The sequence below is a fragment of the Stylophora pistillata genome, chromosome 2, assembly GCF_964205215.1.
Source record: "Stylophora pistillata chromosome 2, jaStyPist1.2, whole genome shotgun sequence".
Lineage (NCBI taxonomy): Eukaryota > Metazoa > Cnidaria > Anthozoa > Scleractinia > Pocilloporidae > Stylophora > Stylophora pistillata.
The window spans coordinates 31,586,092-31,612,354 of NC_142520.1; the positions used below are offsets into that span (position 1 = coordinate 31,586,092).

General features: G+C 37.5%; 1 protein-coding gene across 4 annotated transcripts; it reads right to left on the minus strand.

The window, feature by feature from the left end:
* Positions 1-1,051: 1,051 nt before the first annotated feature.
* Positions 1,052-26,240, minus strand: LOC148738331 (uncharacterized). Of its 4 annotated transcripts, none has more exons than XR_015997260.1 (4): positions 24,968-26,227; positions 3,268-3,530; positions 2,866-2,980; positions 1,052-2,044 (listed from the first exon to the last, which is right to left on the minus strand). XR_015997260.1 is itself a non-coding variant. In XM_088750888.1 (4 exons), the coding sequence occupies exons 2-4, from the start codon at positions 23,536-23,538 to the stop codon at positions 22,462-22,464; spliced, it is 411 nt and encodes a 136-aa protein (XP_088607014.1). In that variant the 5' UTR covers positions 23,539-23,668; positions 24,968-26,240; the 3' UTR covers positions 21,216-22,461. The 4 variants fall into 4 exon arrangements, 2 of the variants coding, with proteins under 2 accessions (XP_088607013.1, XP_088607014.1); XM_088750888.1 differs by lacking the exons at positions 1,052-2,044; positions 2,866-2,980; positions 3,268-3,530 and adding exons at positions 21,216-22,661; positions 23,152-23,269; positions 23,446-23,668 and having other exon boundaries at positions 24,968-26,240; XM_088750887.1 differs by lacking the exons at positions 2,866-2,980; positions 3,268-3,530; positions 24,968-26,227 and adding exons at positions 16,377-16,497; positions 17,511-18,252.
* Between the last annotated feature and the right edge of the window lie 23 nt (positions 26,241-26,263).

A 26,263-nucleotide genomic window follows, 5' to 3' on the forward strand; every position in this document is an offset into this window, starting at 1 on the left:
AATTCGTCTTAGAGAGTTGATAATTAGCTCCAATTTGCAAGCTCTTTAGTTTAATACAGGTTCGACTGTAATTAGCATGAGGAAGGTAGGATGAATTCATTAAAAAGTCTTAGTAATGTTTGATTCACATGTTCTTCGTTGAGGTTCCAAGCTCTTTAACACGATGTCAGAGATAGGCTTTATTTTGTAGAGGCATTTTTCTAATTTCAGATATACACTGTAGCTTCAAGGTAAACAAGGATATTAATGGAGATAGTGGAGAATTTAATAATTGATTAGGTGTAAGCCTCCTTAAAGACTTATCCGAAATCGCTTCCTTTTTATGTATGTTTAAAAACTTCCTGGTTTGCGAACTAGTGCAATGGATTAAAATAGATATAATTTACTACTGCTTCTACAAACACGTGCCCTCAGTTTTTTTTCTTTTTACCACAAAGCGCAATAGATGGGTGTGCGTAGATATGCAATTTCTCTCCTCGTGTTCATCTCGATATCTCACGAGAGAGTACAGCAAACGAGTGAGATATCGAGTTGAACAAGAAAAGATAAATTGCATACTCTACAATCAACCATGCATTACTTTGATTATTATGTAAACACTGTACGCCTTTAGTAACAAAAATTCCACAAACGACGTCGGTTTGAGAATTGTCAACCCTTTCCCATTGATTATTTATCGACCCAACTCAGTGGTGCAAGGCGATTGACATTCCCAGATTAATAAATTTGTTCAGAAGACTTATACAGAAGGTCTTTTATGAGAGAATGGGCTAACTCTTCGTTTACTCTCCGCTGGGCATCATTTAGCACTGGATAGAGTCAAACCTGTATAAAGCGATCGGTTGTAAAGGTCCCGAAATTTTTAATAAATGTAATTTTTACCTCTGTTAAGCGGTCACGGTGACCCTTTACTTAATTCCAACGGCCTGTTTGAATTGTTTTCTTCCTTTATTGAACGTGGAACCACTCAGAAGCCTTAACCCAGAAGCCAACCATTGTATGGTGGAAGGGGAAAACAAAAATAAACTAGCATACACCCTATAGACTAGCATATATTCTTTATTTCATCTCTACTTGATATACTCAAGGTGCTTATCGTAAAGTCGCAGAAAACATTCTATTGAATTCTCAGTTACATGGCAGGTTTGTACAAATACAAGTTCTTCTTCTTTTTCTTTCGTTTCATAATTATGTGTATCTACATCAGTTAATCCGTGGATTGAAAGGAGTGTTGAAGCCTAGCTTATCTCAATATTTTCACGAAGAGTACGTAATAGTAGGAGTCGATGCAAGGGGAAGATTGAATGAGCCTCTCGCTTTCTCTCCTCAGTTTCTTTGGACATGGCTCACGCATTAAGATCGAGGCAAGAAATTGCTCATAAGCAAAATTTTTTACTGCTGCAAAACTCGCAAGACTCCCAAGAAAGTCATCACACTTAAACTCTTGGTAGACACTCGTTCATACATGTTAGGTAGAGTCGCGGTAAGTATAACAGCTCGCGCCCAGGAACACGACAAAAGTAAATTTAAACAATAATTACAATGAAAAGAATAACGTGAGATTAGGGTCCTATCATTCAAACATACAACCCACACACCGAGACACACGTCTTTTTATACCCATTATTGGTATCATCCCAGTTGAACAAGTCCTCGCTGTACCAGATTTGGAAGTCTTGATTCGCCTCCGCTGCCAGCGGGGTAGAAAAATTATCGAAGACTAGTTCTGGCGATTCGGTTGTAGCCCAGGGCAGGCTATAAAACTTACAGTCCCGATAATTCAATAGGTAATTATTGGTTGGCAGAAGAAGTTTACGGTTTGTGTCAGTTATCATCGTGGCCATTTGGTTTGGAATGAGTTTGGACCAAAGGCATCCCCATTTGGACCGAAAGCTTGGGTTAGATGCATCGCAGGACACGTATCCCGACTGGTATGTTAATTTGAATGTAATGATATTACCCGCTTTGTTGGTTTTAAAGAAACCATAAGAATCATCTCTTGCTCCAAAGCAAACAGTAGGTGGCGTCATCTGTATCCATTTTTCTGGGAGAGAACCATTACACAAATAATTGATTTATTTTGTACAAAAGAATATGAGTTGATTGAAAGCCTAAATGCAAACCGTTAAACAGACACATACAATTGTTTGTTTCTTTCCTACAAGGGATGTATTTTTTTAAAGTTAAATTTGCAGAACCGTCCTTTTAAAATACACGAAACTGCGAGAGGAATGTGCGAGACAAACTAAATTTGCATAAAAAAGTTGAGAATAAAATTAAAACAGTTAGAATTTCTCATCATTCACTCATTACTTCAATGTAACGCGCCATCACTTTAACATCTCAAACAAAGAGCATGATCTGTCCCATGTATCTAAAAAAATATGACTACAAATCTTTTTTCTTCGTGTAGTGAGAAATTCTCTGCATAAATAAATCTTGTTCATTAGCTTAAGTGATATTGCAAAGTAATTTGTAGAACGATTTTTCCACAAGAGGGCTAAGATTTAATTACCACACTTATTGAAACATAACTTGACACCCTAATTTCATAAACGATTTTTGATTATGGAGTTCAAGTCTCAGAGATTTGCACCAATTGATTTCTGTAGCTAGATCTACAAATCTTTACAAGAACAATACTAAATGCCTAGAAAACTGATATTTCAAGTAAAGGATGAAACATTGCTTATCCAACCTACATCCAGGAATAGGGAGAGCGCTCAAATGCGTCTGGTGTTCGCCGTAGAAGTTTAACGTGCTCTAGCCGCTACCTGCATGCTTTACAACTGAACAGACGCACAGTCGACGCTTCTTAAAATACATATCAAAGGATTTTCTACAACAGAAGTAATAATTTCCTACCATGTTCACAGTTGTGGCCTGTAAATCCAGGAGGACATAAGCAGCGATATCGTGAAGAAGTAAAGCCTGATTGACAGGTTGCTTCGTTCTTGCAAGGTGAATTGCCACAAGCATTCTGAAAGAGGGAAATTGAAAGGACTACCTAATAGCAAAATTGTTTTGTAACTTCATTTTTCATCGTTTCTGTTTTTTTTTTTCACTCGCTTACCCTGAAATCGATTTTATTCTAAATCACGTTTGGTAGGGGATTGCCAAATAGGGAGGTTTTGAATATTAATTTTTTCTTAAAACCGCTTTGTCTTCAATGACTGATGAATATTTAATAATCACTTGTTGCAAGTAAAAAATAATGATCACAACCTTTCTACTTGATTGCTTTCTCCCATTAGATAATGTTCTTACATTTGTTCCATGGTAAACATAGTTTGCTGCCTTGATCAGGTCCTTCTCATGTTCTTTACTAGTTGAGTTGTTCAGTTCGCAGTTCTCTGTCTCAGGTCCTCTCGGACGTACTTTGAAGTTTATACTGACACAATTGTGTTCCAGGTAACAACGAAACTCACACGTGTCCCTGTCAATCGCACTGATGGTTGCTATGGTGTGGTTAACAAGACGCTCCCCTTCGAAGAATAACGAGGATGGAAATGCCAATGTACGACTTTTTCCTGAAATTATTGAGATTGTTAGGAGGAAAATAAACGAAAGAATTAAAAGAAAGCATGTCATCGGTTTACAGGTACGTCTATTTCACAATTCAGAAAGTGAAGATATTAAGTTATGCATTAACGTAGGAAAAGCGACCTTACTCTAATTTAGCTTGAAACTATCGTATCAACCAAAATGAGTGTTAAAAAGAAATAAAAGGAACAAACGTGATGAACTTATCGTGAAAAACTTATCGTGACAAAGCAGTAGATAAAAACTTGATTGAAATTTGATTAAATTAGCATGCCGGTTTCGATACTAGTGTGGGACCGGTCACGGATCGACAAATATGTCTCTTCATTTCTTCAAAATAAATGGCTACTGAGGGTCAAAACAATTTCCATCATATTACAAGTCCTTTTAAAACCTTATTTACAGCATTCAAGCATTTATTATTACCACTGAGGCTCACAAGCTGCAAATGACAAACAGAGTGGGTTTTTTCTTTTATGTCACCGACTCCGCCGATGAGCGAAATTTCTTTGCTTTAGCAAGTACAAACGAGGCCTCCAAAAATGGGCCAAATTCCACCTTAGAATGACGCTAACTATGTGTGAATTGAATTTTATCAATTTTCTCGAAAACAAAAGAATTTTTCAACTAAATACATAGGTCCTGTTTTGTCTTGTCTATAGGCCTACCTAATCTTAGAATATGAGCCAATTCGATGTTTTGACTTGTTGGCGGTGAATGTTTGACTTTTTGCGACAACCTCTCTTAAATGCTTTCCTTTCGAAACTGGTACATGGTTGGTTTGGTACGTGGTAAATTGATACAAAAAGCTACGAGTGTGAAAAGGGTAAAAGTTATATGAAAATACCTTTGAAGAACTTACCATCTAAACAGGCCAACGCATTCTGAAGAACAACAACAAACATATGAAACATATGTATGAACTGCGGTTATGAGACGTATATGTGAACGATCCTTCGCAGTAAAGCACTATTTGAGCAATAGTGAAAATCAGACCTGAAAAAAATTTCAGGCCTGTACGGGATTCGAACCACTGACCTCTGCGATACTAGTGCAGCGCTCTACCAATTGAGCTAACAAGCCAACTGGGAGCAGGCCATCAAATTAATTCGACATAAACCCGTAGATGATAAATCAAACAACAACAAACATATGAAACATATGTATGAACTGCGGTTATGAGACGTATATGTGAACGATCCTTCGCAGTAAATACATATGTTTCATATGTTTGTTGTTGTTTGATTTATCATCTACGGGTTTATGTCGAATTAATTTGATGGCCTGCTCCCAGTTGGCTTGTTAGCTCAATTGGTAGAGCGCTGCACTAGTATCGCAGAGGTCAGTGGTTCGAATCCCGTACAGGCCTGAAATTTTTTTCAGGTCTGATTTTCACTATTGCTCAAATAGTGCTTTACTGCGAAGGATCGTTCACATATACGCATTCTGAAGAATAAGCAAGAAAAAGACAAAGTGGACTAAAGAATTCATAGCGACTTGAGAAACTTCATTTGTTCATCAGCAATGAACTGTTTTAAACATAGCCGTCTGTTTAAATAGGCTATTGTGATGTCATACCGGCATACAGCCGACTGAAAATTAGTCAATGACGAATTTTGACAAATGATAAGAATTAAATTTCCCCTCAAAAAGAATTTTTATTTACTACTGGTTTTTCAAGAGAATTGTGTTAGTTTTAGATTCTTCATGAGGAAAAAGTTGTTTTAACGCCCGTTATAGTTAAAAAGTTTCTGGCGTTTGGTTTCTTGCAATGGATATTCCTCTCAGCAATCTCCTGTTGCCTGGCAACAGCTCACAAAACTTCTTTAATTTTTAATAAGGAAGTTCAAGTTCAAATTAAAGCTACAGGATAAATGCATATAGTTTATTAGAACAGGTGGATACAAATAAATTTCGCTTCATGAGGAACTTATTGGTGATTTTTTCAACAGAATTTTCTCAGTGACAGATTTCCCATCAGGAGGGAGTTGTTTTAATGCCCGTCGTGGTTGAATAGTTTGTGGCGTTTGTTTGTTTCAGTGGATATTTCTCTCAGCAATCTTCTGTTGCCTGGCAACAGCTCACAAAACTTCTTTAATTTTTAAACAAGAAAGGATGAATGCATATAGTTTTTCTTTTGGTTTCGAAGGCAACATGAATGAAAAGTCCGTACTCAATAATCTAGGATGAAATAGGTCACGTGTTGAGTTTCAAGATGATTTGGTCTAATCAACTAAGTTCAAATGCAAATTAGCCTCCGTAAAGAGTTTTTAAAGCTGAAGTTTTGAGTGTTCGCCCTTCGTCGGAACCAATGGAGGAATTTAGGGTTGTATGTGGTTTACGTATTGAGAAATGAGGCTACGCTATTTATGGGAACATGGTAACGTGAAAAACAAGAATAAAGTAGTTAAATGAAAAGCGTTCGTTGACACCGTGGGGAATACAAATGACAATTTGAAAGATAGAGTTTGTTTTAAATTTGTTGAATTGAGCGTTGTATCATGACCTATTATATATCCAGTCATAAATAATTCACTCAGATCGCCGTCAGCTGATGCCAATCAACCAGTCTCGATATTTTTTGTAAAGGTAATCACATGATTTCGAGTACAGTTTGGAATAAATAAGCACGAGTAATTTTTTTCAAAGACTAACAAAATTCCATGAGCCCGTAGGGCGAGTGCAATTTGTGGTCTTTGAAAAAATTTACAAGTGCTTATTTATTCCAAATTGCACGAGAAAATCATGTGATTATGTATTAATAATCTACATGAAAAAATACGAGGTAGCTTCTCATAACTGTAAAGAAGAAAAGCGCGCGCATCATGTGCAAAAATAATTCATTCAAACCCTGCAAGTGACATTGTCTTTGACATTGACCTTGACATTGACATTGACCAATCATTCTGACCAATCAGAATGTCTGGTTTGTTTCTTTCTTTGCACTGAAATAACCCTCTTCTGCACTGAATTAACTCTCTTCTGCACTGAATTAACTGACGACTGCATTCATCTTAACCAATTAGAACTGAGAAATTTTTTCATGTATATTATTAGGTTCAATATAACGAAAGGGCTCCTCTTTCCAATGCCGTGAAGTACATAGCTCAGAAAAAAAAGTTATCGCCCAATTCATCAAGCTTACGATATGTGAAAGTTGCCGTTAGTAGATGTTGCTATAGTTATTTTAGTTCTTGACTTGGTAACAAAACATATTTCGTATTTCAAGCACCTTTGAAAGAGGTAGTGTGTAGTGAACATAACAATATTCGATCGCTTTTCACTGACATATAAGTCACGACCATTGTTTCCTTTATAAACAGATCAATGAGTCAAGAGACTATTTCTTCAGGGTGGAGAGCAATCTTTCACCTCATTAAGCTTAGAAATTCACGATATCAAATACACTCAATTCTCAACTAACGGACACTCTCGTAAGAGGACAGTTCTATAAGAGGGGGGGAGGAGATGAGTGGTTCAAAAGACTCAATAGCAGTAAAATTCCAAATCTTTCGAAGACGGAAAAAATTATATAACAACAAATAATTTCCTCAGAGCCATACTGTTTGAAGAAGGAACTTATAAACTGCTTCGTTTTCGCAAGAGATACGTGTAAGTCCCCTTCGCATCAGATGTTTGCTGGACTTGCTGGTCTCGTCACGATTTTTGTAATTACAATTTGGTTGAATATACTCAGGGTTTCGATAATGTAAGGCGTTGTCAACAAAACCGGGAATACAATACATAGATTTATAAAAGAAGCTAATTTGAAGCGACAGAGGGTTAAGTTTGTTCAAGTGAAAAGGGCCGATTTCGTCGAGCCTTCCATTCTGTTATTTGTAGCGGTCATTTTTCACCCGATTGTTATGAGAAAAGCAACATGGTTAAAATGGGCCGGGAAATGCAAAAAATACTTCTTCCTGGTGCTGTACCGACGATTCAAGCCCTACCAGAAACAAATTCTTCTGAAGTAAAAAAGCGACCCATGCAGTCGGCAGACAGCGAAGATCCTGAGGCGGCCGACCTAACTAAGAAACGACAGAGGAGAAGTAGAGCTCTTCATAAGTTAAGGAAAAGAAAAGGAGACAAATGAGAAACTCCTATAAAATCTCTCAAACTATCAAACCTCTGACAGTCAAGTCAGCTCGCCATCGAAGGGTCTCAAATTCATTCCAACACCCGTGACGAAAGAATATAAAATCAGGGCAACTCTTGCAAGATTAATTCGCAAGGTGAATGCGCCTCCAATACACCTTTCACGGACAAAAAAAAGAACCACCTCCATCTCGTAACAAACTGGATGCCACAGGTGCAGCCTTCTTTTGCCCATGAGAGCTACTTGGAAAATGTAGGACCTCTATGTAAACCACTATTGTGATGGAGCTTCCTAATAAAAGATTGTTATTATTCTTATAACACTTGATGCAGAGATTTGGAGATTGGGTCGAGCTGGCGTCGAAGGTGGACGTGTGTTTTTAGTGGGCACGCTCGAGAGGCAAATTTTCGAATAACTTGAGTATGTCAAAATCTGGAAACAAGAAAGGGAAGAAATTAAGTAGCTCATCAAGTACTGAAGTCGCCTCTTCCACCGAAGGCAAAGGAGAAGAAGCATTTGAATCAGAATAGTCGGCAGCAATGGCGACCAACGAAAGCGTAAATGAAAACCCTTCTCTGGTCGACATATGGAAAATTCTTACGGAAATTAAAGCCAATACCGAGAAGTTGGTACTAGACGTGGAATTGTTAAAGGCAACTTATAACGAGCTAATAGACAGTCTATATTCTACAAAGAGCCAGGTAGATTGCTGTTAATTCCAAACTAAAACTCCTCGAAGAACAAGTATTGACGTCCAAGAAGAAGCTAGAGGAAGTTAAACAAAGACTCTACGATGATTAAGGTAGTCGTGATGACTTGGAACAATATACCCGTAAATTGAACTTAATGATACGCGGAATCCCCGAACGCAAAGAAGATAATTTTGAGAACGTTATTATTTGGGAAAAATTCTGAAGGTCAACTTAACACACGGTGATATTGACATTATTCACAGATTGAACACAGAAAACAAAACCAAAACACGACCGATGATCGTCCGTTTCAGTAATTACAAGGCAAAAAAATAAACTCATGTGGCCAGGATAAATCTACGAAATGCAGCTTTATATAACCTAGGAGCGGTGAAGATCTTTATCAATGAAACTTAACTGCATGGAGAGCAAGGTTTTTCAGAGAGGCAAGAAAAGTTATGAAAAAATATCACAATGGTAAAACGTGGACTGTCAATGGAAAAATCTTTTTGGAAACAGACTTAACCGCAAAAGTTTTAAAGATCGATGATTATGAGGAACTAAAAACCCTTTAACTCTAGACATGATTGCTCGAAGGAAAGAGGGAAGACCTTGGAGTGTAGGCTTTCGGCCGGTTGATCGGTAGTTTCCCAGGAGAGGTAAGTAATCGTTTTGTTTCTCCGTCAGTTATTTTGTAGTGTTGCTTGGTTCTTCTTCTTATTATTTTTTTCTTGTCTCTTTTTTTCCTGCTTTTTCAACGTCTACTGTCAAATTCTTAACGCTTAATGTTAGAGGTTTAAGGAATCAAGAAAAAAGAAGATTGATATTCTCATATTTAAAAAAACAAAAGGCAAATATTTACCTCCTTCAAGGAACTTTCTCTACCTAAAGGTGAGAGGATCTGGTCTGCGGAGTGGGGTGGCCAAATTTTCTATTCACACGGTACAGATCATTCAAAGGGCGTTTGCGTGCTCATAAAAGCGAATTCTCCAATTCACGTAGAGATAGTAGAGCTTGATACGAATGGAAAATTTATAATATTACGTCTAAAGACACCAGGTGAGACCAGCTTCAAGGTTGTTAACATTTATGCTCCCACCAATTATCGTGAACAATTTGACTTCATCGAATCTTTTACTAAAAAAATAATATCTTTGACCGATTCGCCTAACTTAATAGTTGCAGGTGATTGGAATACAACTTTAAATTTAATAGATAAGCAAGGAGGATTAGCCTGGACAAGAAACTAAGTACAGGATTTCGTTAGTTTACTTCATGAAAGCGGCCAATCTAGTTGTTATATACCGTAAAATTCATCCAAAAAATAAAACCTACACATATAAATCGAAAACACTGAAACTAAAATCACGCATAGACTTCTTAATAAGTGGCAAATTTCAACATGATGTCAAAAAGTGGAAACGCGAGCATCAATCGCACCTGATCATACAGCAGTCTTTTTGAGCATTAATCTGAATGAGGAATTTAAACGCGGTCCTGGATTATGGGAATTTAATAACTCTCTTTTCCAGAATGAATGACCCTGGAGAAGAAAGATGTATGGGATCAAATTTGAACCTTAACCACCTTGTAATACATGAAAGTCTTGAATTAGAAGCTGAAATAAATAATGAAGAGGTTCACAATGCTCTGAACAGTTTTTAAAACTACAAAACTCCCGGTGAAAGCTTCACAGAATTCTTTTGTTAATCCATCGATTAACAAAAGAATTCTGTGAAGCCTTCTTCGATCGTATAGGCGGTACACTCTTAGACTCCTTAAATGCGGGATTTGAAAGTGGAACATTGTCTATATCACAAAGACGAGGAATTATTTCATTAATCCCAAAAGACGACAACAGTTTGACTACATTATCTAACTGGCGTCCAGTCACTCTGCTCAATGTAGACTACAAGATTTTTGCAAAGATAATTGCAAAGAGAACTGAATCAGTCCTGCCGAAACGAATTCATCTTGATGTTAACAGAGTTCATTAGGGGAAGATTCATTCGAAAAAATGTTAGACTGTTGAACGATCTAATGGAATGAAAAGACCAAAAAATACCAGGAATTCTGATGTTCAATGACTCTGAAAAAGCATTTGATACAATAGAATGACCCTTATTTAAGATGTACTTAAATACTTTAATTTTGGTCCCGTTGTTGGAAAATGGATCTCAGTACTCTATAAGGACGTAGAAAGTGTTGTTTTGAACAGAGGCTACTCAACTAACTGCTTTAAAGTCTCAAGGGGAGTTCGGCAAGGGCGTCCACTCAGTCCCTTATTATTTGTGTTAGGTGTAGAGATCCTAGTTTAAAAGATAAGGCAGTCTACGAACTGTCAAGGAATAAAACTACCGCAATCAGTAGAAGCCAAAATTAGCCAATTTGCAGATGATACAACTCTTATTTGCGGGACGTAAACGCTCTTAGAGAAAACACGAACGTTTTAAATAATTTTAACGAAATTCCTGGCCTCAAATTAAGCAAGAAAAAGCCAAAGCAATGTGGATTGGTTCAGCTAAAATGATAAAACCAAACCTTTGGGCTTTCAACCCTACCAAGAACCAATTAAGCCACTAGAGGCAAATTTATCATATAAACAAGACAGAAATAGTAATCTGAACTTTTATGTCAAAATTCATAAGATGGATACTAAGTTAAAAATGTGGCAAACGAGAGACTTAACTTTGTATGGTCGCATAATGTTAGTAAGGCCCTAGGCATATCCAAGATAGTTTATGCGGCCTCAATGCATAGTGTTCCTGAAACAGTTATTAAAACAGTGCAAGATAGTATATTCAAATTCTTGTGGAAAAACAAAAAAAGATAGAGTAAAAAGAGCAATAAAATATCAGCCATTCTTTCATGATGGTGTGAACTTCCCAGATGTCCACACTGTGGCAAAATCACTACGCTTGAGCTGGTTAGGCAGGTTTCTAAATTGTACAAATGAGACCTCGCAAGTTATTCCTAATAGTTATTTTAATAAATATGGAGGATTATCTTTCCTATTGAAGTGTAATGGCAACTCTAAGCACTTTGGAAAAGAAAATGCCTCTTTTTTGTAGCGAAATGTTAGGCTATTTCAAGGAATGACGCAGTGGTTATCCTGATGTTTACTATATTAGAGAGCAAATATATTCTCTGGAAATATCTGTTTGGAAAGGAATTTATTTCGTCCAGGATTTATTGAATAGAGACAGTAAGTTCTCATCTCTGAAAAATTTTCAAAGGAAATATAACTTTGAACTAAACTATTTAAAATATTTTGAACTTACAATCCCAAATTATTTGTAGAGAAAAGCACAGGCAACTGCTGAAACAAACAGAAATATATTAGAGGAATGGGATATTTTCCATCTGTCTAAAAACTGTGGGGAATTAGTGAGGAGCCCACACTGTCACTGTTCTCTTCCAGTATTTATTTCCCAGAAAAGCAGGCAGAACAACGTTACGCGAAGTCTCTGGCCGACTAAAAACTACTCATAATGATTTTCTTATCTCATGAACACACCTTGATCAAAATGTAAGTTGATTGGCTGTAAAGTTCTTCCCAACAAAGATAAACAAACTGATTTAACAGAGCGGACAGATCAAGACACTCGATTTCCGGCAGATAATTTTGAATCGTTACAATACTAATTATCCTGTTTCTGACCAAACAAACTTATCTCTTTCACTGAATGTAAATGTAAAGATTACTACAAATTACTTCAGGAAAAGACTAGGGCAGAGCCGACCGCTATTAAAAGATGGTCGAGACGTTTTGTGAACTTTGACTCTAGTTGGAAACGGATCTTACACAAAACTTACAAAACGACGAGTGACAAAAAGTTAAGAGACTTGGTTATAAGGTTTTCCACAGAACATTAGTCACTAATAAGGAACTCAAGCAATTCAAAATCAGAAATGATGACCTACGCTTTCAATGTAAAAATCCTGATTCATTAGAACACACTTTCTTAGAGTGCCCTATGAGTATTCGATTCTGTCAAGAAATCCTATCTTGGTTCAATAATTTGAATAACACCCACATAAGTTTATCTGTTAACCATATTTTTTACTCCAGAATTACCCTTCTCCTGCTATTAGCGATGACCTCCGACGCCGACTAGATTTGCTTATCCTGCTAAAAAAAGATACATATATAGTTGGAAAATTAATGAGAAAAATCTTAATAATTTACAATTTATAAATAAGATAAAAATGCAATGGAAAATTGAGAATTTAATTTAAGGTTGTCGAATACAAATATTGTCAACAAACCTTTTCGTGTGTCCTTTTTTTTTTTTTCGTGTTTTATTAAATTTATCGAATTGGTATTTCATTCAGATATAAGTAATCAAGTAATATAAACAATAATCTCGCACATATAGGATGAATAATGTAAGAGTATTATTATTGCCAATGCTGCAACCAGTATTGTAAATACTGTAAGTAATGTATGTAATTAGCCATGAGTGATATACACCGATTGCAAATATGGCGTCCAATTTGAATTGCCATTATTCTGGACTCACTAGCCTCTCACACATGTAATAATCCTATTGTGTTTCCACGTGAAGACGAGGCTAGTCAGTCCAGAACAATGGCAATTCAAATTGGACGCCATATTTGCAGTCGGTGTATAGTGTATTGTTATTAGTACACTGTCGGGTACTGTAAAATTTTATATAGAACAACAACAAAAAATGATGCAGAGATTTCTGTATGCCAATGTATGCCAATTCTGTAGAATAAAATAGTTAAAAAAGCAACTTTGCTTTCAACCTCACAAAAGCAACACAACGACAGTTTTCATCAATAAGACAGATAAAACTGAAGAGGCTAAAGTGTAACTCAACAACAGAGTTCACTTCAAACTTCTCAAAGCACCGATAGTAAAAAACACGCAGGAAAGGGTAAATGAGATCATTGATCCAATGCATCAGGACAAACATATTGATGGCATACACTGAATGCAAATATGGCGTCCAATTTGAGTTGCCATTGTTCTGGACTCACTAGCCTCGTCTTCGCGTGGAAACACAAAAGGATTATTACATTTGTGAGAGACTAGTGAGTCCAGAACAATGGCAACTCAAATCAGACGCCATATTTGCATTCGGTGTATGACTAGTAATAAATGGCTTTCACAAACTCCCAATGCGCCTAGATACACAATCAGCCCTTGCTGAAAACAGTTTTCATACATCATCCAATCACCTCTTAAAAAAAAAAGGGAAAATCCCTTACGACACGCTCGTGAGAGCAAAAAATTCAAATTGAGGGCAATAATGCAACGCGACCACAAAAGCTACGCGGGGAGTCTGTGCCGGTATGTCCGTACCTTTATTCTTACTCGTTTTGGGTGTGATTATCTATGCCGTACTGCTGCCTGTACGAGTAACCGGCCTCTGTGCTGTTTGTGTGGATTGTTTCAGTGAACCCTGCACAGCTCATATTGATAGGGAGGTGGCCCAGACTCCCCCTAAAGGTTCTGAATTATCCCCATCACTGTCATATAAGCTTAAGGTATTCGGGTCACTCTCTTCTGACAGAACATCGTCTGAACCACTGCTGCTTGCACGAGTTGCCATACCAATCCTACTAAGGAATCCGCTTACGTCACGAATTCTCGCTATTGTTTTCACGGGAAGTGGAATTCCAGTTAAAAATGCCGATTTTCTCCCTAAAATAAGTCAAACTGGACAAAGAAAATTGCAAATCTGTTTCTACGCCACTTTTTACACAGTATATGAAAAACATATGTTTTTGGGCTTACATACCCTTTAAAGTTTGAACACTGCAAAACAGGCCTGCTGACACTTTGAGATATCTTACAGTAGAAGATAGAGGTATAAATGATGTTTCTTGCACACCAGGTTCATCCTCCAATATTCTCTAAACCCGGAAGCTAACCATTGTATGAAATGGTGGAAAGGGAAAGATAAGTCAGTTCATCCGTGAATTAAAAGGAATGTTGAAGTTTGTCAATAGCGACTCACCGAGTGCATTGAATGTGCACGGATTAACTAAAAATAGCAACTTGCTTAGTTTACTCTAAACCTGATCAAGAAGTCATAAGGAGACAACGAGTCACGAGAAGGTCATAGGCAGGGACATGTCGATTTCCGCCGAATCGCGGATGGAAATCCCCACTCAAGATAAAGCATTTTCCGCCATCGTCTCTTGTGTGAAGATAAGTTTTCGCGTGGTAAACTGGAAAAACTGAACCTTCGCGGACGGCACAACAATAACTGGGGGAAATTAACTCGGCAGAGACCACTCGGCAGCGAGAAAGGAAACTCGTCACGATTTCCTGGTACATGGAGATGTACTTCGAGCGAGCTTATAGGGACGTCAAGGATGAGACAGCGTTTGGTTCTAAGTAAACTTTATTCTAGGTCAGGCCAATAACTGACGTGATCTATAGCGTACTCAAGTTTGTAATCATCAAAACTGTACAAGGTAGCTGCTTATGTACTATCTAGTGTGAACTGCTATTGTTATCCAAATCGACCATATTTGAACAGCATAACAAAAGAAGCGGTAATAGATCTCTTTGAAGTTAAACAAAACTACTTAAATATTCCCAACTGTTTCTACGACGAAAACAATGTCCAATTAAAAGGACGGGTGCAATAAACTCGAGGCCATTAAAAATAGGAAACTTAGGTGAGAATTCACAGCTCTGGTATAGAAAATATACCTATCTTAATTGCAGTAGCGCAGTTTAGAAAATAAGAGTGGAAAAGTAATTAAAAGTTTCTGCTCGTCTATGCAAGATTGGTGTGGAAACTATCGTATGAAAGGAAATTAAAATTACGAGTATAAACTCAGCTGTCGGCTACTATGAGAACTAATTTTCCAGAAAGACCCTTAACACTTTTATTTACCAAATATTTCATTAGAATTGAACAAGAAAAGTACCGAGATGCAGCTGTACAATTTAAATTGATTATTCAAAATTTACTTGTAGCTTTTTATGCATCAATAGCGCTATCTACTGCGAAGGATCGTGCATCATACGTACTTATCTCAATACTTTCACCAAGACTAAATACTAGGTAATAGAAGGAGTCGATGGAATGAGAAGATTGAATGAGCCTCTCGTTTTGTCTCCTCAGTTTTTTTGGAAATAGTTTACTCTTCGAGATCGAGGCAAGAAATTGCTTCATAGTAAAATTTGTTGCCGTTGCAAAAATCGTAAGTAAGCCGTCAAATTTCCCTAACTTTTGGTGGATACTCGTTGATGCGTTAGGGAGAGTTGCAGTAAGTATAAAGTATAAAAATTCCCGTCCCGGAACTCAAAAAGAAAAAGCGTGAGACTAGGATCCTGCCATTGAAACATGACCCATACACCGCAACACACGTCTTTTTGTACCCATTATCGGTATAACCCCAGTTGAACAAGTCCTCACTGTACCAGATTTGGAATTCTTGATTCGTCTCTGCCGTCAGCGAGGTAGAAAAATTATCGAAGAGGAGTTCTGCAGATTCGGTTGTGGTCCAAGGCAGGTTGTAAAACTTACAACCCTTATAATCCGATAGGTAATCATTGGTTGGGAAAAGAAGATTACGGTTAGTGTCAGTTATCATCGCGGCTATTTGGTTGGGAATGATATGGGAACAAAAGCATCCCCATTTGGACCAATAGCTTGGGTCCGGTGCATGGCAGGTCACACGTATCCAGATTAGTATGTTAATTTGAATGTAATGATGTTACCCACTTTGTTGGTTTAAAAGAAACCATAAGAATCACTTCTTGCTCCAAAGCAAAGAGTAGATGGCGTCATATGTATCCATTTTTCTGGGAAGAGAACCATTACACATATAATTTACAAAAGAACATCAATTAATTGAAAGCCTAGATGCCGACCGTTAGATAGAGAGGCAGAGGAATAAAAGGAAAGGCAGACATCTGGATTGGGAGGAGAGAGACGGATGTCTAGCTTAATTGGATAGGTTGAGAGTTGGATTCATCGATAGACAACTTAATGGGTGATGTTGACATTTTCATGAAAGTATTCATCAAATTGAAAAATACTTTTTTTACCTACCATTTCTATTCTCGCAATCGGTGCCCTTGTATTCGGGTGGGCAAACACATCTATAACCTTTGTCTGTAAAGCCTGTCTGACAGGTCCCATTATGTTTGCATGGAGTTTGTCCACAAGTGTTCTAGTGCGAGAAAGAGGGTTAGAGCAGATACATGCGAGTAAGAGTGGTGAATGGTAATGATACTTTGAAATAAAACTTGAAATGTCACTTGAGATAAAATCAACCAGCTAACCATTGCCAGAAATTTGGGACAATATGGCGGAGGAGGTTTTCGTGTTACAAGCGGGATGGCGCCGAAACAGTATAAGAAAATGTATGGGAAAAGATTGTTTTTTCAAAATAGCTTTCTAAGAATGGGATATTCTTTCGCTGCGTACTTGGAAATGCAGCCTGCATCGGTTAAAGCGTCCATCGCTACGAAAAAGAAATACTCAAATTCAAGCCTACCTTTCGCAAGGTATACGAGTAAACTCATAATTCTGACTCCATTTTCCCATACAAACTCTTAAAATCTGCTTCGACTAGGTGTTACAATTCTTTTGTCGTGAGAACAACATTGCGAAGATTTGCAACTGCGTAGTTCGATATGCATTCTGCTGAAGTTTTCTCAACTAAATCGCTCGTAAACGGTCGAATATGTTGACCCACAAATTTTCCTTGAGTCGGGAGACTCTTCGTATTTTCACAGAGCTCAAAAGCCCGATACACCATTTTTAAATACCCCAATTTTAGGAAGGAAGAACACGAAATATACAAGTCCCTGTAACTGCACAATTTGGCCGCCATTTTCCTTGTTTTGACGTTTCCTTTGGCTTTCTGGGATAGTAAGGTACCAGGCTTTTCTCTGGCGGGGTTTTACGAAAATAGAAAGTTATGTGTTCACTTCACTTCCACCGCCGCCATACTGAATTGTCTGTAATACGATATACCGCTGACATCTCGTAACGGGCTCGAAATGTCCCCAATTTCTGGTGATGTAGCCAGGCAACAAGTGACGTTATTTGCGTGACCACTATAGGATACAGCCAAGCATCTAAAGAACATCAACTTCATTGACTTGGGCAATGGAGAGCTCATCAACTAGTTAAACCAGGGATAAACGAAAAGCATTACAAGTTTATCAATGCACCCACCATTGTTCCTATATAACTGTAGTTTGGCCAGGGCTTCAGATCCTGAGGATGTTCATTGTGTGTAGAATTATTCAGTCCAAGATAAATAATCTGTTGGTGTGTTCACATTCACTCTCAGGGAAAATTGAATGCATCAAAGTAAAGACGAATGATGTCACTATGTATGCTAGAAGTACCAATCTGTAATGTTGTATTTAGCTTGAGTGTTTGAATGTTTTTGTATGAAAATGAGGTTCCAGGCCTCGAACAAGCAGTCTTTGTTACCATGGCAACAAGAGTGCTGCAATCTTTTAAAAAGGACATTTTTGTACATCCCCCTGAGTGCCTAACTGCAAGTTTGAAGGGAGGTTGAAAATTTTCATTTCCCAAGATGTTTGATTCTTACAGACTCGTTCTTAAGTGTAAATGAGCCCCAGGTAGCTTGACTTCTGCTCAGCCATAATTGTGTTAATCATCCTGAGTCGCATGCGATAAGATATAAAGCGGACGTGATAATTTTTTTAAACATTTCGCTCTTATCTCACGTCTTTGTTATTGCTATAATTAGGAAACTAGCTATTATCGTTAATTATTTGGGCACATGGATGCACGTAGATCTTCCTGAGCTTAAAAATAAAAGCGAGAGAAATTCAAGTTTGACAGTTACATGTTTACACGTGGTTCATCTGGCAAAAATTACTGAATGGCTACACAGACTCGTTTATAGACGTAACTTTAAAAAGGCAGGAAAAAACAAACAAAAAGTAAGCCAAACAAGCAAACGAAAGGATAAGGCGTCCCTGTCAAAGTCATAAAAGTCAGTGCTAAAAAATTGACGTTCAAAGCATTTTTCTATGTTTTTAGAAGCTATGGTAACCTGCAAGTAGATAACCAGAATCACAAGCGACCCAGGTGAAATGGTTTTGGGTCGCCTCGAGTATCGTGATACCAAGAGACAATGCAACAATGCAAGAGGGAAGGTAAATTATTTACTGATTCGTTTTTCTTTATCCTTTAACATTGTAATAACTTAACTTGTATCAAAGTGCTATTCACATTTCGTAAAGCGTCATGTTCAATGGGCGGATATATTCTGAGTTTAATGTGCCCTTAACTTGCGCCTTGCGCTCCAATTTGACCCTGATAAAAATTTGTTTGAATGTTAAACTTTCAAAGAACATCTATGCAGTTAGAAAAAGTTTTAGGAGATTCCTATGCCCCATGTCAGTGTCATGTTAATAAGGAGTCGGAGAGAATCGAGGGAGGATAGCCTTGGCAATCAAATTTTTTTGCTCTGATCCGTATTCTTTTCGTTTTATGTTCATTTTTATTAAACTGGAAATAAAACTCTATCTTATCTCAGATCTTGCTGATAGATTTCCCTCACAAAAGTAAAAGGTAACCTTATAATTTGGCTTGTGTTAACAAGAATAAAGAGAGAAAAATGCGTCGTCGCTATTATATACAAAAAATCAACATATGCTATAGCTGTCTTGGGCTCATTGTTGCCGCTACGTCGGAATTTTTTTAACAATTATCTCAGAGGTTTTTTAAACCAAGTTCAAATCATTTCAGGATGGATGATCTCAAGTTTTGTTTGCGCCTTGCAGGGGTTGCGATTGGCTCAGAATCTGGCTTATTATAAACTTAGGCGGCGTTTGGTCTGATTAAGGTGAAGAAAAATCATGTAAACGCACTGATTTAACTCGATCGATTGAAAGGCAAAAGGTAATTGTATATGCAATGTCATCAGTTTTACTACATAATGATAGACCAAAGGAACAGGTGTAATTGTAATATTAAGAAGATCAAAATATAATTTTTCACCTTTTCAGTTCAGTTCTTTTGTTGACGCTCTGTTATTGAGATGAGAAAGTCACGTTATATACTCTATGTCTCCTAACTCTCTCTTGACGTGATTCAATTTAAGAATGAGAAATAAAGTTGCCTATGAGAAATTGCAGAGGGTAAAAAAGACAAAGACACTAACCGCCCGCGTTGAGCCCCCACCGAGTTCAGATCCATCGCAGTCCTGCCCTATGTCAAGGGTCTTTCACAACTTCACCGCTATCTGCAACAAAAAGGCATACGCGCTGATTTCTAGTCAGAGCTGCGTTACGATCACACCAAGTACGACGGAAGGGATGCTGTGAGTACGGCAAAGTCTACGGCCTGGATGCCGTCGATCAAAAGATACAGTAGCAAGAGAACCGTGCGACAACAGGCCGTTGAGGGAACTTTCCATAGATGCACCAAATCACAGCAGTTGCGTTCCATCCAATCACATTCAAGTGACCACATATTGAGACAGACGATTATACTTCTGTTTAAATAAGTGACATTCACCACGTTAAGAAACCCCCAACCTATTTTACAATAGAAATAATTTTTTTCTACTTAACCCAATTTAATGGGAATTACGATCCGTTTTTTCATCACGTGAACTTGGCGGAAATCTTGAGATATGTTTATGAACTCACAAGGAAGGTTGCCCCTTATGCCTGAGTTAATCCCGTTTTCAGGAGCATTAAGCGACAAGGGACATTTTCAATTGTATTCGAATGGCTCAAAAGTCCATCGTGGGGTTACTCCAAAGTATGTTTTATGATGTTCCTGGCAGTTGGCCGATTTTCAATCCAGCCTCTCATATTCTCTGTAAAGGCGCCCCGAGAATAAGGTTTCTCTCCAAGAACTAAACACAATGTTACGGCAGTAGCGACAACAACGACAGCGACAAAAGCAGCAAAACTCGGCGACCAGTTCACCACCACTTAGATATACAGACCGTAAACCGCAGCACATGTTCACAACGCGTTATTAAAATCACCCCATCTGAACTAGATTTGAAATGCTTAGAAAAATTAAGAAAAAGCAATTTCGGTGGTCTAGTTGTGGCTTAAGGCAGTCTTAACACGTACAGCCTCGATGATGTAACCGGAATTCTTTCTTCGGCGGATTAAGATAACGATTGGTGTCAATCGTCAACGCCAAGAATGAGGCCATTTGGTTGAGAATGAGAGGGGTGCAAAGGCATCCTTCATGGGAATGGATTAATCCAGTCTGGTAGGTCCACTTATGGTAGCATGTGAGAAGAGACGCGCGAACAAGAGACAAATGTTATGGAAATTTGAAATTTCGATTCAAATGTCATATTGTTGGCCTCTGAAGTCGGCCTAACAAAAAAACAGACGTGTACATAATAGATAGTTGAGGATGACCTAAGACTGATCTATGACCTGTTTTAACTGACCTACCGAAATGTAAAATAGCTTGTGTAAGAACTATGGTAAGTAATAAAATACAAGAACACTCTACATGTACTTTCTGCCCATGCAGTTTGTCCTTGTGCTTATGTTTTTTGTTCTCACTTGGATCATGCTTGGCCTTATGCTTCTACTTAAGCGATTGTAGAGATTAGGCTTTTAAATGCGAAAGATTTGACTCATCTTTACAGTATTGCAAAGTAAAAAAGGAAGGGAAATGATTAAAGGTCACTATTTTGTAAATCATGTAGCAGTGTTTTTTTTTTGGTTGCTTTTGCTTTGTGAGTGCTATTTTAAGACGCTAAATAAGAGGGAAAAAGAATGCAAACATGATAATCACGATCAAGTAGTTGTCTGTAATGTAGTATCAGGATCCACATGGCTAAATCTTCGCTTTTTTTCGTCTTACATAAAAAAGGCAAAACATCTGGACATTCGACTACCTGTCCCGAATAGAATGAAATTCTCGTTTAAAAAAGGTTTATTTGTTCATATGTCTGGTACAGTATTTCTAAATTCTTATTTTTCGTTTCTATTTGTTTTTTTTTTTAATCTTCCCAACTGATAAACATTTTATGTTACATAAGTTATATCTTATTTCTAAGTAGCGTTCGATTAGCCCAACACTAAAGTAGAAATGTACCTTTTACGCAAAATAGTTATTGACGTTACGGCATTATTTAACCGGCAGAAATAATATTACACTCCGAAAAACCCAACTCTTTTATTAAACTGACGTGTTCCATGTTAATTCTTACGAAAAAGTGACTCCTTTAAGCAATAAAAACAGTGACGTTGTAAAAACTTACTTAGGCTTATTAAATATTATAAATCAGTTCACCATAGACAAAATTCAGTTATTTCAATTCTTCTTGAAATACACAATCTTTGAAGTATCTCAAATTAGCTTCCCCCTCCCCCCACAGTAGAGCTTTTTAAACAGTCAATCGGTCTGTCGAGAACAGAAACTACTACTCCTTCATGACTGAGTTCTTGTTACAAAACGTATGTTATTAAAACGTATGCTAGAACAATCCAGAAGTCTACTCAAGTATTCCGGTAAAATTGCATAATAACATCCCCTGATAAAATGTTCTAGAAAGTTCCACCGTGTGACATAAAAAAATTTAAGTATCCACGTCACCATGACTAGGCCTTCTAGAAATTCCTAGGATTGACTACTATTTACAGTCACTTCCCACGCATTAGCAAGAATGATAAAAAAGTAGACCTTGTCAAATCTCAATAAAGGGTGCAAGTTTCTAAAGAAACTGCGACGCTGTGTCGTTGGAGTAACAAGTTAATTTTGGTTTTATCAACTGAGTTGATAGTGTAAATTGGCCGCCGTAAGGAGCTTCAAAGCTGACATTTCGAGCGTTCGCCCTTCGTCAGAGCGAATGGGCTAAGGCTCCAAACGTCAGCTTTGATACTCCTTACGGTGGCCAATTTACATTATCAACTCGTCAATCCTCAGTTCATGTCTATGTATGTGCAAGCAAATTTACGTTATTAATTTTAATTGACTTTCGGTTCATATTCAGTCTGTGCTACAATAGCGCATATTACAAGCTGGAGGCTTAAATAGTTTGTAAATATAATAGGATCCGCAGTTTTTAAATCAATCAGGACTGAATCTTCACAATTAACACTCTCCACGCCGACGAAAACAGACTTTCCTTTTCACTATACCATTTTCCACTGTAGGATGTTCACCGTCCAACCATCCTTGACGGTCTGTGCAACAACGGCGTTCCTTTACGCACGTGGTTGGCATTTGTTTTCCTGCATCTCTCACGAAACGATACCATCCTTTGAGTTAATTTGTCGTCAAACCTTGCAGGATTCTTTCCTTTGTAACTGCTCTTTCTGTCAAAATCATCCAGATTTGTGCAATGATAACAAGGATGGGCTATAAATATAAATGATAATGGAAAAAATATTTTAGAAATTAAAAATAGGACATGAGCCATTTTTTTTTCAAAGATCACTCGTCATAATTCCTCCATGTGAATAGTGCGCCCTCATTGCAACATGAATGTTGCGGTGCAGTGGAGTAAACCGATAGAAAGTGCTGTCCGTTGCTCCTATATTATATATTTAAAAAAACACATATATCAATTTCTATGGGTTTACCGTTGCTTTAAACGATAGGTTTTTGACCAATCAGGGCACTGGTATCATTGTATCGTATCACTTGTTAGCTCAGACTCGAACGAAACTTCAGTGCAATGTGATCTCAATACAAACACCATTCCAAATAAATTACATATGTCAGTCTTTAAAGGACAACTTAGGCATTCTCCTGTAAAGAAAGTCACTCGACAAAGAGACGTGAAGAGCATGGAAAAATTAGAATATCAATACAGTGTGGGATATTTCAATCATGTTATGAAATCAACCTTTTTCACAATATTGTCCCTCGAGTCCAGGAGGGCACAAGTATCGATATCCCTTGATTGCGAAACCGGACTGACAAGCTGCATCATTTTGGCAGAGTGAATTCTTAGCACAGGCATTCTAAAGGATAAAAGAAAGATGAAGTAAAGGAAAAATCAACGGACTGTATGAACGAAAGAATTTGAAAAAACGTATGATTGAACAAAGGATATTTCAAGTACGCGCTGCAGCCACTGCAGCAATTGTTTTAATTGCAATGTGAGGCGACAAGCGAGTAAATTTGAGTAGTAGCTCACCTTTGAACCACGATAATAAAAAACGGCATCAGTCGTAAGGTCAATATCATATTCAAGATGAGTGGCGTTGTTAAGTTCACAAATACGAGACATTCCTCCAGTCTCTGGATCTTTTTGAAGTTAGCACTGACACAGTTGTCGTTCATGTAGCAGAAAAGCTTGAAGAATGAGCCATTGTTGTCTAACATCACTTTGTAGATTGATATTCGGACTCAGGATGTTTCTAACGAAAAATCCGACAATAGAGAGTTCAAAACAAAAAAGGGGTCAAACAGACATTTCTTAGATGAGGAATAGTCAAATTAAAATTTTTTCACGCGTTCATCAGGGAGATTAGTATAAACAATCGTCACTTCTTTGATGGTTGAAAGCTTCCCTCCTCTTTTTAGCATCTCCCAAAAAATGACAGTTCTTGTTACTATGTTTATTCAGCTGCTAAAAAAAGTTTTGATAAGAGCATCCGATGTTAAGGAAAAAAAGATAATTGCTCTGATGAAATATTTTTCATGGACAGCCGACGGAGAGGGATGAATTTTGATTGAAATGAAGCCTCCGAGCTGCCCGAGACATCTGAGCAAATTTTTACAAGAGTATTTCCACTTAATAACTTGGATATATCAACAAAGTTGAAGTGGTAAATTGGCCACCGTGACGATTACAAAAGCTGACGTTTCGAGCGTTAGCCCTTCGTCGGAGCGTTAGCCCTTGGTCAGCCCCTATTTCCACTTAAGGTCACTAACCTAATTCTTAAACGTTTATGTGTCGCGAGCTTCCTTTCGCTCCAACAAGAAAAGTCCTATTTTTAACCTTCGGTCGATAGATGTAAGCTATGTCTCCAAACAAACAGGTAACGAGGAAAATGCAAACCATTGATTCCATATGCCACCATTATTTTTGTGTAAAAATGCATCCTAAAGTTGGGTAATGGCAGTAAAGATCTGCTTCTGCTCGATATTCAAACGTTAAATTTCCCCCTACTTATAAGGAAACGCATCCCTGGTGACTCTTATTGAGAGGACTATCTACATGCTTAGATGCCACCGCCGTTGCTACTTACCTTTGACTTATTTCTAAATTTCTTTGGAATTTGGTACGGTTAAAAACTCTACAATACGTTTTGATTGCTGAAATGACTTCTTCAATAAATGGGTGTGAATTCCAGAGAATCACAGGGTAGCGTCGCTTAGTAGTGGAAGGATAGTTAGTACATAGAGCTCCAAAACGAACGCACAAGCACCACGTGTAACAATCCAAAGTGTTTTAATTTTATGTGCTACAAAATGGAACGTAGCCAGGTAGCGATAAATAAGGTAGTTGCTGAATACTTGGTGTGATTGCGATAGCAAATGCGGTAGAATTATGTGTGTGTGGTTCGAACTAGAAGGTAACAGAAAACGAAACGAAGCTAATTAATTGACTTACAAACGATGACACAGCACAATGACCTATTCTTGAAATCAACTGAACTAATAATGAAGGAAACGATAAACTAAATCGAGCATAAACAATATAGGTAACTTACTTTGGTAGAGTTCCTAGCGTACTTGGAAAGCGCGGTGGGGGAGTAGACAAAACAATTTTACACTGAGTAGCGGAGCGCACGACCTCTTGACAGCGATCAAAAATGGTACTCTTTTTGTCGCAAGCCCGTAATATGAGCGAATGACTGACATAAATTGCGTAACATTTTTACACCAATTACAGTAATCGACAAAAATAAACCGTCACGTAGATAAACATTAACTAAGCATGGACAATAGGCGGTTAAGCAATAATCTAAAGTACAAAGAAAATAAATAGCGTTTCAAAACTAACAATGGGTGGTATGTGAACACAGGGTTTTGGATGTAGGTTGACAAAAAATCGTAAACTTATATCTTACCACATGTCAATTTGTAAGCCTAGTGCGTTCACAGCTTAATTTGAGTGAAATCATTTTGATAGGAGGATGAAAGAAGATATTACCATAAATGAATCTTGGGATAAATGAATTTTAGTTTGCAACTCACCTTTACCAAATGTTATGTAAGTCATGACTGGCATGTAGGATACGAACATGAAGAACGTAGAAAATTCCATGCTTAATCCGAGACAACGGTCTTTTATCAAGCAGCTCAATCCGCAAGATAGCATTTTATGAAGCTTAAGTCAACAAAGTTGGCAGTTGTCATTTCTCGCCAGATAAATGTACTGAGATAAATAAGATAACGAATGTACGCTTAAATATTGCGATTAAGAACCCCTTGGAGGATTTCTGTTTTGCTCGAAAGAAGGATTCAGGACTTATAAAAAAACCATTCGATTTTAATAGATTTATATGATGAAGACATTTTTTGCTGCGAGTTACGTTGTAAACACATCTTATAGAAAGTCTAATGAACGGCAGGTGAAAGTATCCATTGCCCAGGGCAAGCAGAAACCTGCATGGTTAAGCTCATTTGGATTTTAATTAACACATTCCAAATTTGTGAGATCAATAAGTATATTCAGGGTATTTTCCTTTTTCGCTTACAGAAAGATGAAATATCTTTCAAGAATGTTCGTGTTATCAATATGTAACTTCTGGCAACTTTGCTCATGAAATAAACATTTTTTAATTAAGAGCCTATTTTAAAAGACGTGCAGTTGACAGATCATTCCATGTTCCCGTTGGAAGGCCTTGGTATTGAATTAGAAATTTGAAGATTTTTCAAATCTCGCTCCTCTAAACTTTACAGAGAATTGATGATCAGCTCCATTGGGCTGTATAAGTTGAATTTATGAGACTCGAAAACAGGCCGTGTCCTTAAACATCTGAAAACTAATAGCAAGAGCCCTG

Excerpts from the sequence above, each read along its gene's own strand:
- LOC148738331 (XM_088750887.1), bottom strand. Across the intron at positions 2,045-16,376 it reads CGATTGCGAGAATAGAAATG|AAAAATGGATACAGATGACG; the intron begins GTAGGTAAAAAA and ends GTTCTCTCCCAG.